General features: G+C 35.9%; 4 protein-coding genes across 4 annotated transcripts; all 4 read right to left on the bottom strand.

The window, feature by feature from the left end:
• Window positions 1-1,404: 1,404 nt before the first annotated feature.
• LOC140976326 (uncharacterized) lies at window positions 1,405-9,017 on the bottom strand. Its single transcript, XM_073440407.1, has 3 exons — window positions 8,558-9,017; window positions 6,673-6,756; window positions 1,405-1,717 (listed from the first exon to the last, which is right to left on the bottom strand). Exons 1-3 carry the CDS (start codon window positions 8,966-8,968, stop codon window positions 1,574-1,576), a joined length of 639 nt encoding a protein of 212 aa, XP_073296508.1. The 5' UTR covers window positions 8,969-9,017; the 3' UTR covers window positions 1,405-1,573.
• Window positions 4,757-6,434, bottom strand: LOC140976325 (uncharacterized). The gene is made up of 2 exons (XM_073440406.1): window positions 5,118-6,434; window positions 4,757-4,878 (listed from the first exon to the last, which is right to left on the bottom strand). Exons 1-2 carry the CDS (start codon window positions 6,256-6,258, stop codon window positions 4,844-4,846), a joined length of 1,176 nt encoding a protein of 391 aa, XP_073296507.1. The 5' UTR covers window positions 6,259-6,434; the 3' UTR covers window positions 4,757-4,843.
• A 2,511-nt stretch (window positions 9,018-11,528) lies between the features above and the next one.
• LOC140976322 (actin-7-like) lies at window positions 11,529-14,056 on the bottom strand. Its single transcript, XM_073440400.1, has 5 exons — window positions 13,847-14,056; window positions 13,314-13,382; window positions 12,824-13,217; window positions 12,121-12,734; window positions 11,529-12,010 (listed from the first exon to the last, which is right to left on the bottom strand). Exons 2-5 carry the CDS (start codon window positions 13,371-13,373, stop codon window positions 11,945-11,947), a joined length of 1,134 nt encoding a protein of 377 aa, XP_073296501.1. The 5' UTR covers window positions 13,374-13,382; window positions 13,847-14,056; the 3' UTR covers window positions 11,529-11,944.
• A 1,296-nt stretch (window positions 14,057-15,352) lies between these two features.
• LOC140977801 (RING-H2 finger protein ATL78-like) lies at window positions 15,353-16,510 on the bottom strand. The gene has a single exon (XM_073442538.1). The coding sequence runs from the start codon at window positions 16,283-16,285 to the stop codon at window positions 15,584-15,586; it is 702 nt and encodes a 233-aa protein (XP_073298639.1). The 5' UTR covers window positions 16,286-16,510; the 3' UTR covers window positions 15,353-15,583.
• Window positions 16,511-18,650: the final 2,140 nt, after the last annotated feature.

Raw genomic sequence — 18,650 nt, 5'->3', positions numbered from 1 at the left:
AAAACACAGATAATAATATACATATAACGTTAAGAATAAATGCATAAGTTACTTAAGGGAATTGGGGCGTATAGGGAGTGTTTGGGGGGCTGGGTGGAGTGGTGGGGGGGGGGTGGGGGCGCAAAACTAAATGATCAGCAAAAACGAGGATCTTGAACATGGATACTTTGAACAATACAATCTATTTCTAAGATGAAAAACGAAACATATGCTTCATAACTCTATGGTTTCCATGTTATCCAAAGTTGAGTACTTTTTTTATTCAGCTAAAGAACCCAAGCAGACAAGTTCAAGTAAACGATGATGTATAATTGTCAACATGTTCTCCGTTTCAGAACACGTAATTTGGAAATACGGCACACCCAACAAGCAATACCAATAAATCATTAAAAAGGAACAAAGAATTCATCCCGCCGGTTAATTCTGGTGGAATGAAATTAGTAGCTCATGGGTTTGAGAGACAAAAGGAACCAAATAAGAATCGGGAGTCCACTAACCTCGGTCGATTTCCGAAACAAAACTGTGATCTTTACAGAGAGGGAAGAAGAGCTCTCTATCTTATACCTCCATGGAACTCACAGATTTCTGTTGATTCTTTCTTTGGGGACAAGGGTTTGTGGTTAGGTTTTGAAATAAATGTTGGCAAAATTATTCCTCCCCCACCTCTCAAATTTTTACTAATTTGCAAGAAATTTTTTTTAGAAACATGGCTAGTTTCCAAGATTTAATTACTAGGATTAATGTTTGAAGGATAATATTTCTCTTACTTTTACTAATCAAGTAATCATAGATTTAAGTGGACTAATATTAAATAATTTGTGAGATAGTTAACTTGCTTAAAGTTTTTTTTTTCTTTTAAATGTCAGGTGACTATGTTATATCTTGAGTATCATCCAATGTGTTTTAATACAATACGTTCAATTGATCATTTATCGGGTCATGTGTTTTTTTTAATGTAAATGAAAAGAAATATATATAAGTGCATCACAGTTATATTTCTTATATTAATCCAAAGTGATAAATAATAATTTGTGAAGATTATAGCTTTTTTAGCTGAACATATCATTCACAGCCCAGATGATAAATATTTTATATCATCACTCCGCAATGCTTTACAACATTAGAATCACTTCGAGTTCAGTTTAAGCAGGCTTGGCCTCTTTCTCTTGTGTTGTAAAAGGGATTGGCTTGGTTGGAGCAGGCAAACGACCAATGCTATCGACTTTATCTTTCTGTTTTGGGGGAGGCCTTGATGCTCTCGGAAGCAACCTTCCCTTCTTCTCAAACCACTCAGGTTTCAGTAGAGCTCGCAGCCCCAATTTGTTATAATATACTCTCCTTACTGATCCACCAGCCGCTTCTACAGCAGCTTTTGCCCTCACAGTCACTCTCGAAACATGTATAAAGACGCATAATATTCCAAGATAATGTTACATTTAGTACCTGATGATAAGTATGGAATTATAATTTTTGCCTAGGAGGGGCCGTGACCTAAACTCGAATAACTGAAGGGAGATAAAAATTTAGTGCATATATAAAATGTAAAACATATTTTTCTGAAGTAATAAACAAATTAATCTGTAAGAGAAACTATGAGAAGCAAAGGTAGCGAAAATAAGAACATGACCTCAAGATGGATGGGCCACTGAATATATTCAGCACCACGAGCCATCAGTCTAACACCATCTTCGATTTGCTTCCCTATCGCTCCAGCATCCTTTTGTAAAGACAACAGAAGGTTATTAGACAAAGCAGGAAATAAAGTGGGGCAAGAAGATGTTAAATGGATAACCGCTCTTGAGAGAAGGAATCAATTCATTCGTAGTAACTGGAATGTTCTGTACATGGCTTTATAATACGAGAAAGAAAAACGTAAGTCCACAAAATGCTAAATACGTAAAACAAAATCGCGACTTCATTACATGGGTTGACAACCAACTTGGGCTGATCATTGACTTCAGTGTATGGGCTGCCCAATATATCAATATATACTAACACCCCCCCTTCAAGCTTGGAATAAGTTGTGGACACCAAGCTTGGATAAGAGAAAGTGATGTTGATCGGTACTCAAACCTTTGGTGAAGATATCCGCGAGCTGCTGCGAAGAGGCAACATAGGCTGTCTGAAAACACCCAGCTTTAATCTTGTCGCGGATGAGGTGACAATCGATGTCAATATGTTTGGTGCGTTCATGGAACATGGGATTAGCGGCTATGTGCAGAGCGGCATTGTTATCACAATATAATTTGGTAGGACTAGTGAACTGCACGCCCATGTCAGCTAGCAAACCTTGTATCCAAATGATTTCACACGAGGTAGTGGCCATGGCTCTATATTCCGCCTCGGCCGAAGATCTGGAAACAACGCTTTGCTTCTTTGTACGCCATGACACCAGGGAATCACCCAGCTTAATGCAAAAGCCAGTAAGTGAACGACGAGACATAGGACAAGAGCCCCAATCCGAGTCGCAAGAGGCAGACAAGTGTAACGGACTGTTAGCAGACAAAAGAATGCCCATACCAGGAGACCCTTTGAGGTACTTGACAACCCGGATAGCAGCTTCCATATGAGAGCGCTTGGGTGAATGCATAAATTGGCTCAACCGTTGAACAGCATAACAGATGTCGGGCCTGGTAATGGTAAGATAAATCAATCTTCCAACTAAACGCTTATAGGCGTCGGGATCAGCAAGGATGCCATCCGAGGCATTGATCGACTGAGAAGTGAACAATAGATCAAACTCATGAGAAGTGAGTTTGAGATGTTGTTCAGCAGGAGTATCAATTGGTTTTGCTCCCAGAATGCCAGCTTCAGCAATAAGATCCAAGGCATACTTACGCTGATTCAAAAAAATTCCAGCGGTGGAACGTGCTATTTCAATGCCCAAGAAATATTTCAATGGTCCAAGGTCCCGAAGCTCAAGCTTAGAATGTAAAAACTTCTTCAAAGCAGTAATGGCATCTACGCTACTACCAGTAATGACGATATCATCAACATAAACCAGTAAAAGGGTGGTGGCGTGATCATCATGATGGATGAATAAGGAATGATCATGGTGCGATTGTGCAAAACCTGCTTCAAGCATTACAGTAGCAAATTTTTGATTCCACTGGCGGGAGGCCTGTTTCAACCCATAGAGTGACTTGCGAAGACGGCAAACCTTATTCTCCCCTTGAACATGATAGCCAAGGGGAAGGTGCATAAAGATCTCTTCATCCAAATCGCCTTGAAGAAAGACATTAGCAACATCCATTTGAAACAAATTCCAACCACGGATAGCAGCTATGCTCAACGGATGGTGGTCATCTTAGCTGTAGGAGAGAACGTGTCATGGAAGTCGACTCCTGCTTGTTGTGTATAGCCTTTTGCAACGAGACGCGCTTTAAACTTATCAACTTTCCCATTAGGTAAGAATTTCAGCTTATATACCCATCGACACCCAATAGGCTTGGCATAAGGAGGCAAATCAACCACATCCCATGTATGGTTAGAGTCCAGAGCTGCAAGTTCTAAATCCATTGCATGCTTCCATCTAGGATCCGAGATTGCCTCGTGGTAAGAACGTGGCTCGGTGGTAGAACAAATTTCTGTGATAAAACTTTGATAGGCTGGAGAAAAATGAGAATAGCTTATATGGTTGGAAATGGGATATGTACAAGAAGTGGTGAGGACTTGAGACAAAGTGGGACAAGAAAAATCTTTTGTCCAAGCTGGTGGCTTAGTAAACCGAGATGATCTCCTCAAGGAAGGAGGAGATGCATCAGCTTGCGTGGAAGTATCAGACATGTTGAGGCCTTCCAGTGGGGAATATTCAGAAATTGGATTAGACTCAGGAAAAATAGAAATGGGCTGAAACTCTGTGGTAAATGGAAAACGAGATTCATGAAACACAACATCTCTTGAAACAAAAAATCTTTTGGTGTCAAGGTCCATAACCTTATATCCCTTTTGAAGGACAGAATATCCCAAGAATACACAAGCTTTAGCTCGAGGCGAGAATTTGTGATCGACATGTAAAGACGTCGCATAACACAGGCAACCAAATACTCTTAAATGAGCATAAGAAGGAGGCTTGCCAAAAATGACTTCAAAAGGAGTTTTATTGGTGATAAGGGGGCTGGGAGTGCGGTTTATAAGGTACACCGCGGTGAGAACACAATCTCCCCAAAAGCGAAGAGGAATGGATGATTGGAAAAATAAAGCTCGGGCTAAGTCAAGTATATGGCGGTGTTTTCTTTCAACCACCCCATTTTGTTGAGGAGAGTATGGACATGAGCTTTGGTGCACAATCCCAAGTGACATAAACAATGAACCACATTCATGTTTAAAAAAATCAGAAGCATTATCAGTCCGAATGGTTTTGATTGTGGAGGAAAATTGGGTGGTAACCATAGCAATAAACTGGCTTAAAAGCCTAAGAATGTCCATCTTAGATTGCATAAGATAAATCCATGTCCCTCGAGAAAAATCATCCACAATTGTAAGGAAATACTTCTCTCCATTATAGGTTGGTGTTCTAAAAGGACCCCAAATGTCCATATGGACTAATTCGAACAAACCGAATGATTTAGACAAACTAGCTTTAGGAAAACTTAAACGTGTTTGTTTCGACTTAGGACAAATCCCACAATGAGACAAATCTAATTGTTTTGACAAAAAGGGTAACAAATGCATTCTAGATAAAGACATATGTCCTAGTCTTTGATGCCACAAGTCATGACTCACAGAGGTACAAGAAATGAAAGTGTTACACTGTGGTGTACTATGAGCAGTATGGTGTGCAATCTGGATGGAAGAAGGTTGAGAGAATGCTGTAGACAAGTAATAAAGTCCATGGCGTTCTTTACCAGTCCAAATTATCCTCCCATTTTTGCGGTCCTGAAATGTACAACAATGGGAATAAAATGTAACACAACAGTTATAGGATTTAGTGAACTTGGAAACGGAGAGGAGGTTGTATCGAAAATTAGGAACATATAGCACATCGTGAATGAGAATGTTTTCTGAAATGGCCACAGATCCTCTATCACTAACGAAGAGTTGCTCACCATTTGGCAACCTCACGGAACTAGGGGAAGCACACAAAGACTTAGCACCATGTAATAGGGAATAATTACCAGTCATATGTTCGTTAGCCCCTGTATCGATGATCCAATCTGCATGAGTTTCCTCAGTGACATGCCCAGCCATGTTAGCAACATTGGTGCTCAATGGTGACAGATTATTGACTGCATTAGTGTTTGTTGAATGCATGGTGGTACTGCCCAGCAACTTCAGTATTTCAGCATATTGAGTTGGTGTAAAACTAGATCCAGCCCCTGCAGTGGTTTGTGGTGGTGATTCATTATCACTTCCAGCCACATTGTGAGCCATGGCACCTAGTTTGGGCCTGTCAAAATCTCGATTATGGCGTTTAAAATTTCCTTTCCCTTGCTGTGGTTTATATAATCTGTGTCCTGGCGGATATCCTACCAATTTGAAACAGTTGGCTTTAACATGACCATTCCACCCACAGTGTTCACATGTCAACACATCCTTCCTTCGCTCATCACTCCGTCCCTGTCTTGAGTAGAAAACTGCAGCAGGTTGCTCAACTGAAGATAGCAATCGATGAGATTCTTCTTGAGACAGCAATGAAAAAGCCTGACCAACTGTTGGCAGAGGTACCATCATCAAAATTTGGCTTCGAACGTGCATATAACTATCATTAAGCCCCATCAGAAATTGCAATAAACGTTGTTGCTGATCATGCTCAACGTACTTTCGTGCAGCAGCACATTCGCATGATGGTAGAGTCACCAAAGAACTATACTCATCCCACAGCTGTTTCAATTTACAAAAATACACCGAGATTGTGTTATTTCCTTGAGTCAATCTTCCAAGCTCGCGGTGAAGAGAAAAAATCCTTGAACCATTTATTTTGTCAAATTGATCTTTCAAATCTGACCAAACTGTAGAAGCATCACTGGAATATACAATTCCACCAAATATATCTTTTGAAACCGAATTCATGATCCAAGACAACACCAATGCATTACATCTTTCCCACTGATGTAATGTAACATTCCCTAGAGCTGGACGTTTACACGTACCATCAATGAGTGCTATCTTATTCTTAGCTCGGAGCGCTATCAGCATAGCGCGACTCCAAACGCCATAATTTTCTACTCCTGTTAATTGCTCACTAACAATAGTCATACCTGGAGTATCCGATGGGTGCAAGAACAATGGATCATTGAAATTAGTGTTGTTCGCCATGATCACAGCTGCTCGGAGTAAGAAATCACTCGAATTTACAAGGAGAAGAAGAAATACTCATCGACCTCAACCGATTGAGCACCAAATCAGCTGTGAGCTTGAACTATGGACAGGGAATCGGCAGTGAAGATCGCGATCATGATTCCCGCACCAGCTCTGATACCATGTTAAATGGATAACCGCTCTTGAGAGAAGGAATCAATTTATTCGTAGTAACTGGAATGTTCTGTACATGGCTTTATAATACGAGAAAGAAAAACGTAAGTCCACAAAATGCTAAATACGTAAAACAAAATCGCGACTTCATTACATGGGTTGACAACCAACTTGGGCTGATCATTGACTTCAGTGTATGGGCTGCCCAATATATCAATATATACTAACAGAAGATACGTGTAAAACCAATATATGTACCTTGAGAGTTTTCCTCGTGATCAACACTGAGGAATCGATCTTTCCAGAATTTATCAATTTTGCAATTTTCCCTAAACCAACTGGCTGTCACAATCATAAAAATATAATTACATTCACGTGAAAAGCAACAATTTTTTCTGCAAAAAGAAAAAATCACGAAGAACGAATTTTCTTCATGAATGTCACAGAAGGAGAGAGTTGTATCATATTCTGGTTGAGCGCATGCTTTTATTGAACAAAAAACCTCATGGGGCAACAATAGAGAGGGAGGAACAAGCTTGTCAACCAGACCATTGTATTCAATGAAAACCATAGGATTGAAGAATAAGGAACGGCATTCAACTAAAGGTTCATAAGAGTCAAGTATAACCCAAAAAAATTGAGCCTGATCTTGAGGAAGCTCGAGTTTTGTCTCATAAACTCCGCTCACAAGCTCATCTTGGGCTCACCTTTTTTTTTATGAACAAATTTGCAACCTCAAAATACATGCATTCAAAAACTTCAAATGCAAATTAAAATATTAAAATAACATAAATAAAAAAAAAAATATATATATATATATAGATATATATAACATAAAATATATTAACTCTAAAAATATTCAAAAATAATTCATCCCGTGAGCTCTTGAGAAACTAAAATTGAGCAAGAGCTCAGGAAACCTTAAAAGCTCCATTATGCTCAAGCTCAAACAATCTTAAGAATTATAAAGATCGAGGTGAGCTGAGTCGAATGGTGCATCGGCTTACTTGCCATGAGAAATCATCATTTATATAATATTATAATTTATATTAATAATTAAAAAAAAAGTCTGTTTGCTCATTCTTCATCGGACTTGGTCAAACCAAAAAGTTCTATGACTGAACATATAGTGTCTGCAATAATTTGAAGCTGATGACAACAAGACTTATAAATACTACAATAACTGCATAGCACAGACCTCCATTTATTGGAATTACAATTGTATCAAGTGCCAAATCTGTATTGTGCCTTAATGTTCAATATATGTAGCAGGACCATCAATCAACAAAAACTTCACAAGACGTAAAAGTGCATAAGCCATGTCAACGTCATTTATATTAAGGAACTGAACATGGGTTAGGATGCACCAATATAGCACGTCGAATAAAAAGGTAAATTTATTTGTCCAGATTAACTAGCATTGGCATGAATGCATTTATTCACCTAAATGAGCAAAGCACGTCCAATACATATTTCATGATGCAATTGCAAATGTTATCAGAGGAGGAGACTCTTAAATCCACAAACTAGACAAGCTAAAAGAATGGGGGAAACTGAGGGCCCAAAAAAGCCAGTTAACTATAAAAAATAGAGATCTGATATAATTTCCAAAAAATGCTCATGAAACTACAAAAAAAGAAATCTGACTAAACTTCTATACAAAGACCAACGAAACTTCACAACTACTTAACAGAAAAAAGGTAAACCTTCCCTATTTTGCACCTCTTGTGGCGAAAAAAATGAAGCATACAACAACCATACTCACGTGTGAGAAACCGAAAAAACTATGAGATTGTATTTTGAGAGAATTTGTTCTTTTATCCACAAACCTCTCTTTACTATTTCCATTTCCATGATCAAAACTGACCATTTGTTTTTCCACGAAGAACTCACTGTATAAACTCTAAATGGTAACACACTAATCATCTAGGGAAAAATTTATAAGTAACACGTACACGAGAAAGTAAATGTGCAACCGTGAACTTAATGCGTAAAATAAGTAAGTACAGGCAAACATTGGCAAAGGACTTTAGCATGAATTAACCACTAGATTATTGAAAAAAGGAGGTCTTTTAGTCGCCAATACCGATGCACAGAGTTTAAAACAAGTTCATTCATACAACGCAAGCTAACAAGCAAGTACCTGAAATGTAAGGCTGAAGGGATTCTTAAATCCACGCTTGGGGACACGACGGCGGAGGGGCGTTTGTCCACCTTCAAACCCAAACTTCATCGTACCACGAGCCTTTTGACCCTTATGCCCCCGACCAGCTGTCTTCCCCTTGCCCGACCCGATTCCCCGACCCTTCCGGGTCTTCTGCTTTCGTGCTCCAGGATTATCCCTCAGATCATTCAACGCTAACAAACTAATGTACGCCCGCGCATTGTGAAAATGAAAACTTGGCTTCAAACCATCCCACGGGAATCGCAAGGACTGGTGGAAATCGCGATGCTGGGACATGAAAGGCGAAGATACCGAGATGGGTTTTGGGCAATCTTCTTGAGCGGCGCGGATTGAGGTTGATAGAAGCGAGATCACTCGTCTTCTCAGCATTTCAACGTTTCGCCCGCAGGAATACGGGGAATATGCAGTTAATGTAAAACTAAACTTGAACTCTTACCGAAATGAAAAAGACAACTCAAACTCAACACGGTGACAAAAAAATTAGTCTCAAACTCGATCTAGTGATAAAAACTCGACATAGTGATAAAAATTAAACTCAAACTCGACCCAATAATGAAAAACTCGACCCGAGAATTTTATGAGTTTTATATAATTTTTTTGCATAAAATAGTAAATGTCGATTATCTAACTTGGTGCTAAGATGGGTTCTTACAAAATTGCGCCTAGATTCGAGTTTCGGTTATTTCAAATAAGTTGGTGTCATTTTTTCTTTTAAAAAGTAAGAGTGAAAAAGACTAAAATGTCCTTAAGTTCACTCTCTTTGAGTCAATTAAAAAGTCATATTCAATTCAATTCAAATAAAGTGGTGAGAAATCATATATATTTTAATGACCCCTCGTAGTTGTATTAAGATCTTAGGGTTTCATTTCTCTGGTCTATCATGTGTTTTGGGCATTTCGGGCAACCCAAATCCACTTAACGACGGATTATAGTGTTTTTTTAGTTGGGAGCATGGGGATTATATTAACTTGGTTTCAAACCCGAAATTTCATCCCAAACTTGATACTTTTCGTGTTAGACGAGTTATTATCATGAGAAAATAAAAAATTAATTCTAATTAAGTCTCAATTCAATTCAATACGGTTTAAATTTCAGATTGAGTTATACTCCCAATTCGGTAAATCCAATCTGATATCATACCTGGTTGATATAATTCCATTATCCTATAATTTGTAACAATATTAATTTGCACATGTAACAACACTAGGTTGATAAGGAAATGGATGGCTAATTAATGTTTCACATATGACATCTCATGTTTTGTTGTGGTTTATCGAGATATATCTAATTCTTGGTTCCATAAAAAAAAAAAAAAAAATTTCGAGCTTTGTCCTTTAAAAATCTTTGTACAAATTCAGAGTCATGGGTAAGAGAGGGAAGCTTCAAATATTGTTTAATATTAATTCACTTGACAATCACATATCATATTTAGTACTATCAAACGGGCAAGTCGAGCGGGTCGATGGCAAGAAATTGTTAACTCAACCCATTTATTTATGTGGTGAGGAGGGTCGGCTCGGACACTATCAAATTATGGGACGGGGTGGGCGGTTTGCTATTTTGGCGAGATGAGAAATTGCAACTCATTCCATCAATTTTATATGATAAAATGAACCTAACATATTTTGACGACTCTATCTATAACAATATAATCAAAGTTGTCTTTTAACAATTACAGCTTACACATGGAGTGGGAGATGGACTTTGAGTTTAAAATTATGTCATGGAAAGCTTTTTTTTAATGACAAATGAATTTCTAATAAATAATAATTAAATATTTTAGATGTAATATTTATCTCTATTTGTTAGAACAATTGAAACGTAATATACAATTTAAAATATTAAAATTACACCATTAACATTAACAATAATTTTTTTGTAAAACGACAAACGTTGGATCTAATAATTGATACTAAAGTCAAAGTCACAAGTTCCACTCTCATTGAATAGAAATAATACTATTTATAATTTATTGGGAAATGAATAATCAGAAGCAATAATTACTTCTATTTGATATAGTAATCAAAACATGATACTTATATTCTTGTACGATTTAAAAAATTAGCTTTGCACCGTTAACCCAAGTTATAACATTGGGTAAAACGAAATACTTAAAGTCCTACAAAATTATTTAATTTTTTACAGAAATCCAAAAGGAAATAAACAAATGTTGTGTGATTTAACCACATAAAACTGGATGATATTTGTTCATGATATTATATATATATATTTTTTACACATGGATCAATCATCTATATAAAACTCAATATTAGAACAATTTTTGAACAAATGGCTTGGTTGACATGTGGTAGATATATATTATCACCGTTGTTATTATTTAGAACTAACTAAAAGTAAAGTTCCCAAGTTTTTTTCTTGCGGACACACATTTATCTCACATGAATTGCTAACCATTGAATATAGAGCGACGACAATATCCCGACAGTCGGGAAGAATAAATCTTCAAAGTAAACACCAAAGTTTGCATATAAGTGCGCAACGCATTGATCATGTTATTATCGTATAAAAATTGATGTATATTTACCGAACTTCATCACATAAATAGATCAAGCTTGGGGCTCCAAGAGACAATAATTTCTAGAACAAGCCGTCTTTAAAATATCGTGAAACCAATCCGAAATTATTGCTACTGATAATTGAAAATTAAAGAAATAAAAGAAAAGAAAAGAAACCACAATATATAAAATAATACATCAAAAGTAGTAGAAAATTTGAAAAATGCTACGAAGTTAATAAAATGTGTGGCTAGGAAGGCAATAGGCAGAAAAATAGCGACCCTGAAGAACAAGATAAGATGACATTGCCATTGCAAACACAAAGCCGAGAATAAAATGAATACCTGACCTCAAAAAAACTAGGAAAATTTTGTCCACAAAGAATAGACAGACAGACAGACAGACGCACGAGCTAAGATCAACAATTTATCCAAAACTAGTAGCAGAAGATTTTCAAGAATAAAAATAACTTCTCCAAACTGAAGATAAGATTAAAAAAAAACTCATACAACATATATAGGAAATGATAGATAAGAAAAACAAACAACATCAATATCACTCACTCTACAAAGGACCTCCACAAGGGACACTTCTTAATGACAATAAATAATTCTACAACACATGAAGGTCATTGCATGTTCATCACCGACAAAATAGCAAGAACAAGAACTATGAGACCAGAGATAAGTTAACACGTCATAACAAAGTATCCTCTTTTAACAACCGCACCTCAAAACTTTGTTCAAATTGAATATGCTTGAAAGAGAACACGAAGACCCAAATAAAAAACTGTTTAAAATGGAACTCACCATAAATGCTTCATAAAGCCTTAGAAGCATTTTCTGTGGACAATAGACGGACCGGACTCGTCGTATTCGCTCTTAGAAATCCACATCTGTTTAAGCACAAACACATGCATCAATAACAATTTATATAAAACATTATCCGTGTTTTAACGGATAATTAAAATATTTATTTCAAAAGATATAGGAGAAGATGAGTGACCTGTTGGAAAGTGCTCAGGGATGCAAGAATGGATCCTCCAATCCACACACTGTACTTTCTCTCTGGTGGTGCAACAACCTTGATCTTCATACTGCTCGGGGCCAAGGCAGTGATTTCCTTGCTCATACGGTCTGCAATACCAGCGAACATAGTGGAGCCACCACTGAGGACGATGTTACCATAGAGATCCTTCCTGATATCGACATCACACTTCATGATGGAGTTATAGGTGGTCTCGTGAATTCCAGCAGATTCCATTCCAATCAAAGAAGGCTGGAAGAGGACTTCAGGGCAGCGGAACCTCTCAGCTCCAATTGTGATAACCTGTCCATCCGGCAACTCATAGTTCTTCTCAACAGAAGAGCTACTCCTGGCAGCTTCGTATTCTTGCTCATAATCGAGAGCAACGTAAGCAAGCTTCTCCTTCATGTCACGGACAATTTCCCGTTCAGCAGAAGTGGTGAACATGTAGCCTCTTTCAGTGAGAATCTTCATAAGGTAATCTGTGAGGTCACGACCGGCAAGGTCCAGACGAAGGATGGCATGTGGTAGAGCATATCCCTCGTAGATTGGCACTGTGTGGCTCACACCATCACCAGAATCCAGTACAATACCTGCTCAACAAAACAAATTGATAGAAAAGAGCTAAAGATTTGCACATTATATGTGTGGACAAAATTCATATTCAAATCTTTATACCCACCGGTTGTACGACCACTGGCATAAAGAGACAGCACGGCCTGGATAGCTACATACATTGCAGGAACATTAAAGGTCTCAAACATGATTTGAGTCATCTTCTCTCTATTGGCCTTAGGGTTGAGGGGTGCCTCAGTTAAAAGTACTGGGTGTTCCTCCGGAGCAACACGAAGTTCATTATAGAACGTATGATGCCATATCTTCTCCATGTCATCCCAGTTGCTGACAATTCCGTGCTCAATAGGATATTTCAAGGTCAAGATACCTCTTTTGGACTGAGCTTCATCACCCACATAGGCATCCTTTTGCCCCATACCGACCATGACACCAGTGTGTCGAGGTCGTCCCACAATACTTGGGAAAACCGCCCTAGGAGCGTCATCACCAGCAAATCCAGCCTGAATTTAAAACATCAATTAGCAATAGTCTAAACTAATGATAGAACAGATTCAAAATTAAAAGGGCTTCGATGGCGTTTCGGATTATACACGAACCTTCACCATTCCAGTTCCATTATCGCAGACAAGGGGCTGAATGTCCTCACCATCGGCCATTTTTTACAACTGCAACAAACAAACAATTCAATCAACACAGTAGGTCAAAATCACCGAATCAAGCACGAACCAAGCAGAGTGACCTGACATCCACGAAAGCATACGAATTTAAAGTAAAATATGCTCTAGTCAACCACATCCACTCACACAGAGAAAATTCATCCAACTTGATAATTTTCAAGACAAAACAAACAAGAATAAACGTAAAAAGGATCAGATCTAAAGCCAAAACAGATAGATCAACAAAGATATTGCACTACGAACAGCAAATCGGATTTAAATCACAAAAGTATCTTAAAAATCACAAATCACAACTTTTCAAATAACAAAATCTAGCAAGAAATCGTAGAGATCTATTCACACAGCTCAAATCCAGAACTACGCTTAAGATGACCGATGCCAAAAAAAGAACAAGAACAAATTCAATCAACTCGAAAAACGAAAACAAAAACATAAAAAACGACAATAATTACCTGGACTTGGACAGGAAACTGGGGAAGAGAGCAAGAAAACTTTAGATTTAATGCAAATCCAAGCGCCGATGAGGCGAATGGTTTCTTTTAAAATAATTATCCGAGTTTTTCTTGGCTCTCCTCTACAGCAGCGTCGCCTGCCTCGGTGTGAACGCCAAAGGAGGAAATGAAGTGACATCGCAGAGACCACAAGTGTCATTATATACAGCAGAATGAATGGTGAGGTTTGAGAATTTCGATTTCCCTTTTAAATTTTGAATTCGTTTAAACTATATTAGAGTATATATTTCATAAATCTATTTTTGAGACAAGTTAATCTAATTTGTAATTAAAATAAACAATAATATTTTTATCATAAAATTTAATAATTTTTCATGAATCGAATCTTATTATTTTTAACATAAAAATTAATAATTTTTCAAGAATAAGATCATATTAAATATCTGTTTCACAAAATTGATATGTGATATCGTCTCACGGGAGTTTTTATATGAATATTATTGTTATTGATAGAAATCATTTTGGTATACAAATTATTGATAAATTAATAAATTAATATGTATTAACTAGATTAATACAGGATCTAACTAAAAATTCAATTTTACCCTTAAATGAATTTTTTTTAAATCCAATTAATGTTCTAAAATTAAACTAAATACAAATTTTATTTTTAAAATGTATTTTTATTAATAAAATTGTAAATATATATATATATATATAATTATTTAAAAATAATATTATTGTAGATAACTATAGCGCTCTTTATATAAAAATAATATAATTATTAATTACTACAAATCTACACCAATAGATATATTATATACTCAAATATAATATATTTTTTCAAAATATTTTAAATATATAATAAAATGATAATTTTTTCTCTTTCTATATATTATAGTACTCTATTTACATATATTACTAAAATTACAAATCAATATATAAATTATATTCACAACTAAATTATACTGTCGAAAAATATAATAAAAATATATTTATATTTGTATTTAAATTAAGATACAAGTTTCAAAAGTCATGAAATTACTAAAAATGTCTAAATCAAGTGTCAAAATTTTCCGAGTCATAAAAAATGAGACAATTAATCAAGTGTAAATTTCTTGTTTAACACCTTTTCAAATTATGATGAATCAATACCAAATTTTGAAAAATTAAAATGAGTTATTATGTTTGCTTCGGTGGTCGAAAACAGTACATCCGAGCTAATGTAAATAGATATTTATTTTATTTCATTTTATCAATTATTTTTTTGTTATATATTTGAGTTGATAATTATTACTCATAATATATTATTTTTAAATAAATAATATTTGTAAAAAAGTTTAATTAATAAAATAAGCTTGAAAATAAAAATGTGTACATAATTGGATTTATTAATTATGAGCCAATTCGACTTGAGCTCAATCAAAACTAGGAGATGATCATAAGCTCCGAATCGCTAGCCGAGCTCGAGCTTCTAATTTCACGATCGAGTTCAACTCGATTTCGATTCATTACATCCTTAGTTTGATTTATTAATGATGAATTTTCCAATCATAACACCAAGAGAAAATAAAGACCCATTATTTACACTTGCATAATTTAAAACTAATTTTTTCCTAACGAAAACTGCCTTACTAAAATGTAAAGTGGTTTTCGTAAAAATCTTTAAAAGTTGCTTAATCAACCTCAACTACTAGAAGTAACAAAATCTACAGAATCCTAATATAATATTCATTTTCAAGATTCATGATTTCTTATGAAACCTTCAGGTTGCAGAGACTCACTGATCATTGCAGCTTCTTGCTGTGGAGTTTCCGGTATCGCCCGCGACATGCTACTTGTGGCTAGATCACACCCCGCAATTTTATGGCATGTTTCAATGAGACACTGCCTACAAGTAGGGCACGAGGAGTGTGAGTTCAACCATTTATCTATGCAGCTGACATGAAACCCGTGGTTGCACTTAGGTAAAACCCTGACACGTTCGCCGGGCCCGAAATCCGATAGGCAAATGGCACACTCTGTGTCCAAATCTGGCAGCATAACTTCACTTGTGTAGCTTATCGTAGGGAATGTCTTGAGAGCCCTTTTCTTGATCCTCGTGTTGGCTACCCGAGCCGCTGTCGTTGCACTGGCATGATGGTTTAACTCGGAGGAAACTAAGCTCGAGCATCTGAGGGCAAATTTTATGATTGAATTTAGTCCCAACGAGCAAATTAAGGCACATAATAGGACTGAGAGAACCATGATAACATTTGCATCGAAGGAGTTGCTGTCTCTCCGGTTTGTCGGATCGAGGGTTGTCGTCGGGGAAGGCGATGGTGGTGGGGAGAGGTACAAAGGAGTGTGTGGTAACAATTTTCTTGAATGGAAATATTGGATGAATTCTTGTTTCACGGAGGTTGAATAGGAGGAAATTGCACTAGGGATTGAAGCCATTTCTTTTGTTTTCTAGAGTATTGGAATTTAGTTGTTGGGACTCTCTTTAATAGGTGGTGCACTAGAGGGCGTTTAAAAGAAAAAAGTGGAATGGTTGATTAATTTTTAATTATAAATAATTTTATAAAGTTGATATTGTATCTTCACAAAAACTTCGACGAGATGGTCTTACCAGTCAATTTTGTGAGGTTAATCTCCAACCTGACACGCTAAAAATATTACTTCTCACTTTAAGTATGGATTGGTTGATCCGTTTCACGAAAATAGATCGTAAGACATTGTATCTTTGCTATTTGACTAAATGTTGGCAACGTGCTTGTAAAATTTAAATATCTAGCGCTCATCTAACTAAGGCAATAACACCTCTTGATCCGAGTAGCAGGGAATTCGAATTAAGGGTTGGAATCTTGCCAATGGAGAATGAAAATGACGGAAGAGCTTAGTTTTACCCTACACAAAAACTCGTGTGAGATCGTCTCACGGATCAATTTCGTGGGTCGAATTTTTTATTTATGTCATCCATGAAAAAATATTAGTTTTTATGCAAATAATATTACTTTTTATTGTGAATATTGGTAAGATTGACCCGTCTCACATATAAAAATTCGTGAGATCGTCTCACAAAAGACCTACTCTTTACCCTATAATTAAATCCAATTCGACTGGATTTTAATTCAACTTGGGCTCGATATGGCTCTAAGAACAAGAGGATTTATATCAATATAAATAGACACAAGTTTACATTATGCATAGTATTATTTATGCAAACATTGAATTAAACTCATTTTCTTGAGAATATTCTGAGACTTGATTTCATTCTCATCCCAAAGCTAATTATTGAACTCACGGTATTTGGAGCTCCACTAATTTTTGTATAAGGCGATATGGTTTGTCCAATCAAAATGGGTCCAACCCACTCTTGCAGTGTAGCTTGTCATTTGAGCATTGGCTTTGAGACTCCCAAGAGCGAATAACTTTTTCTTTTAATGATGTATTGAAATATTGCAATTTCAGTCCTGTACTATGTCTATTTTATTCTTTAATCCAAAATATTTCTGAGTTGCGGAGTAAGTTGGTTATTGTTTTTATTTTTATTTTTATTTATCACAGAGTGTTAGCGTAATGCTAGAAACTGATATAACAGTGAAAACTGTTTATGTGATCCCGAGTATTGGTAACATATCTATTATCACACTACATTATGAAAACCCATTGACGTTTTTTGCTTTCCAAGTGCGCAGATCACTCAGCCCGAGATCTTTTTGTCTGGTTACCCGTTAAACAAGGTTCTGTTTCGCTTAAACATTATTTAGACATCTCGTTTAATTTCTTTCTCAACATTGGAGAATGGCGTCTGTGGGCAATGGTGGTGGGACTTGAAATATTTTGCAAATTTTCTTTGCCAATCAAGGAAGAACACCAATATCTTGAAAGTGTGGATATTCCATAATTCAATACTTTCTTCAAAAAACACACACGCACCTCAACCAAATAGTTTTAAGAAAGAAAGAAAAATTATCTACCTTTGCCTCACTTTTTTTTATCATTGGGATACTTGACTATGACAACCAAAAACTAGAGGAGTGCCCAATTACTTGTCTTTTCCATGACAACCAAAACACTAGTTTTTCCAAAATCACATCGAGGTGGAAAGTCGAAACGAAGTTTGTCTATGATGTGTTCGGATCTATTTCATCGTGGATAAATTAATGGTTTCAACTTCATATTCTTGCACTCGAATGGGCGAATTTGATTTCGGAAAGATTTGAAAATTCTACGTAAGATCGAACATTTGTTCCTTTTGAGTATAGATAATGATAATTGTTCACTCCAATAATAATTCTCTCAATAATTATACTTTAAATAATCAACGAGAATCGAACAGGAGAACTTGGCTCTGATATCAATTATATGATCGAGCACTTGTCGCTTTATTAAAAAATATAGATGTTGGTAACATTATAACTCTAATATTTGAAATCATACAACAGCCTAAGCACGACGTTTCGATTGTTCTCTTAGCATGAACAATTATTGCATTTCAACATATCCATATTAGATTTATTTGAAATTCATCATAATTACTATTGAAAATGCTTAACTTACTATATAATAAATTTGAATTCACTTTGAATTTAGTCCAACCAAAGGAGTTCAACTTTAATATTCCAAATTCTGCCACTATTATCTTATTTTACATTTATAAATAATAATGATTTATTTGATAATATTATTATTTTCATGATTATTATTTAGATTTTTTTAATATATAGGTAAGATATATAATAGAAATATTTTATAAATATAGAAAATAAACAATGAGAATAGTCACGAAAATAGAATAAATGATTTATTTTAATGATCG

The sequence above is a fragment of the Primulina huaijiensis genome, chromosome 5 (genome assembly GCF_012295235.1).
Source record: "Primulina huaijiensis isolate GDHJ02 chromosome 5, ASM1229523v2, whole genome shotgun sequence".
Lineage (NCBI taxonomy): Eukaryota > Viridiplantae > Streptophyta > Magnoliopsida > Lamiales > Gesneriaceae > Primulina > Primulina huaijiensis.
This window is presented reverse-complemented; position numbering and strand designations above follow the sequence as displayed.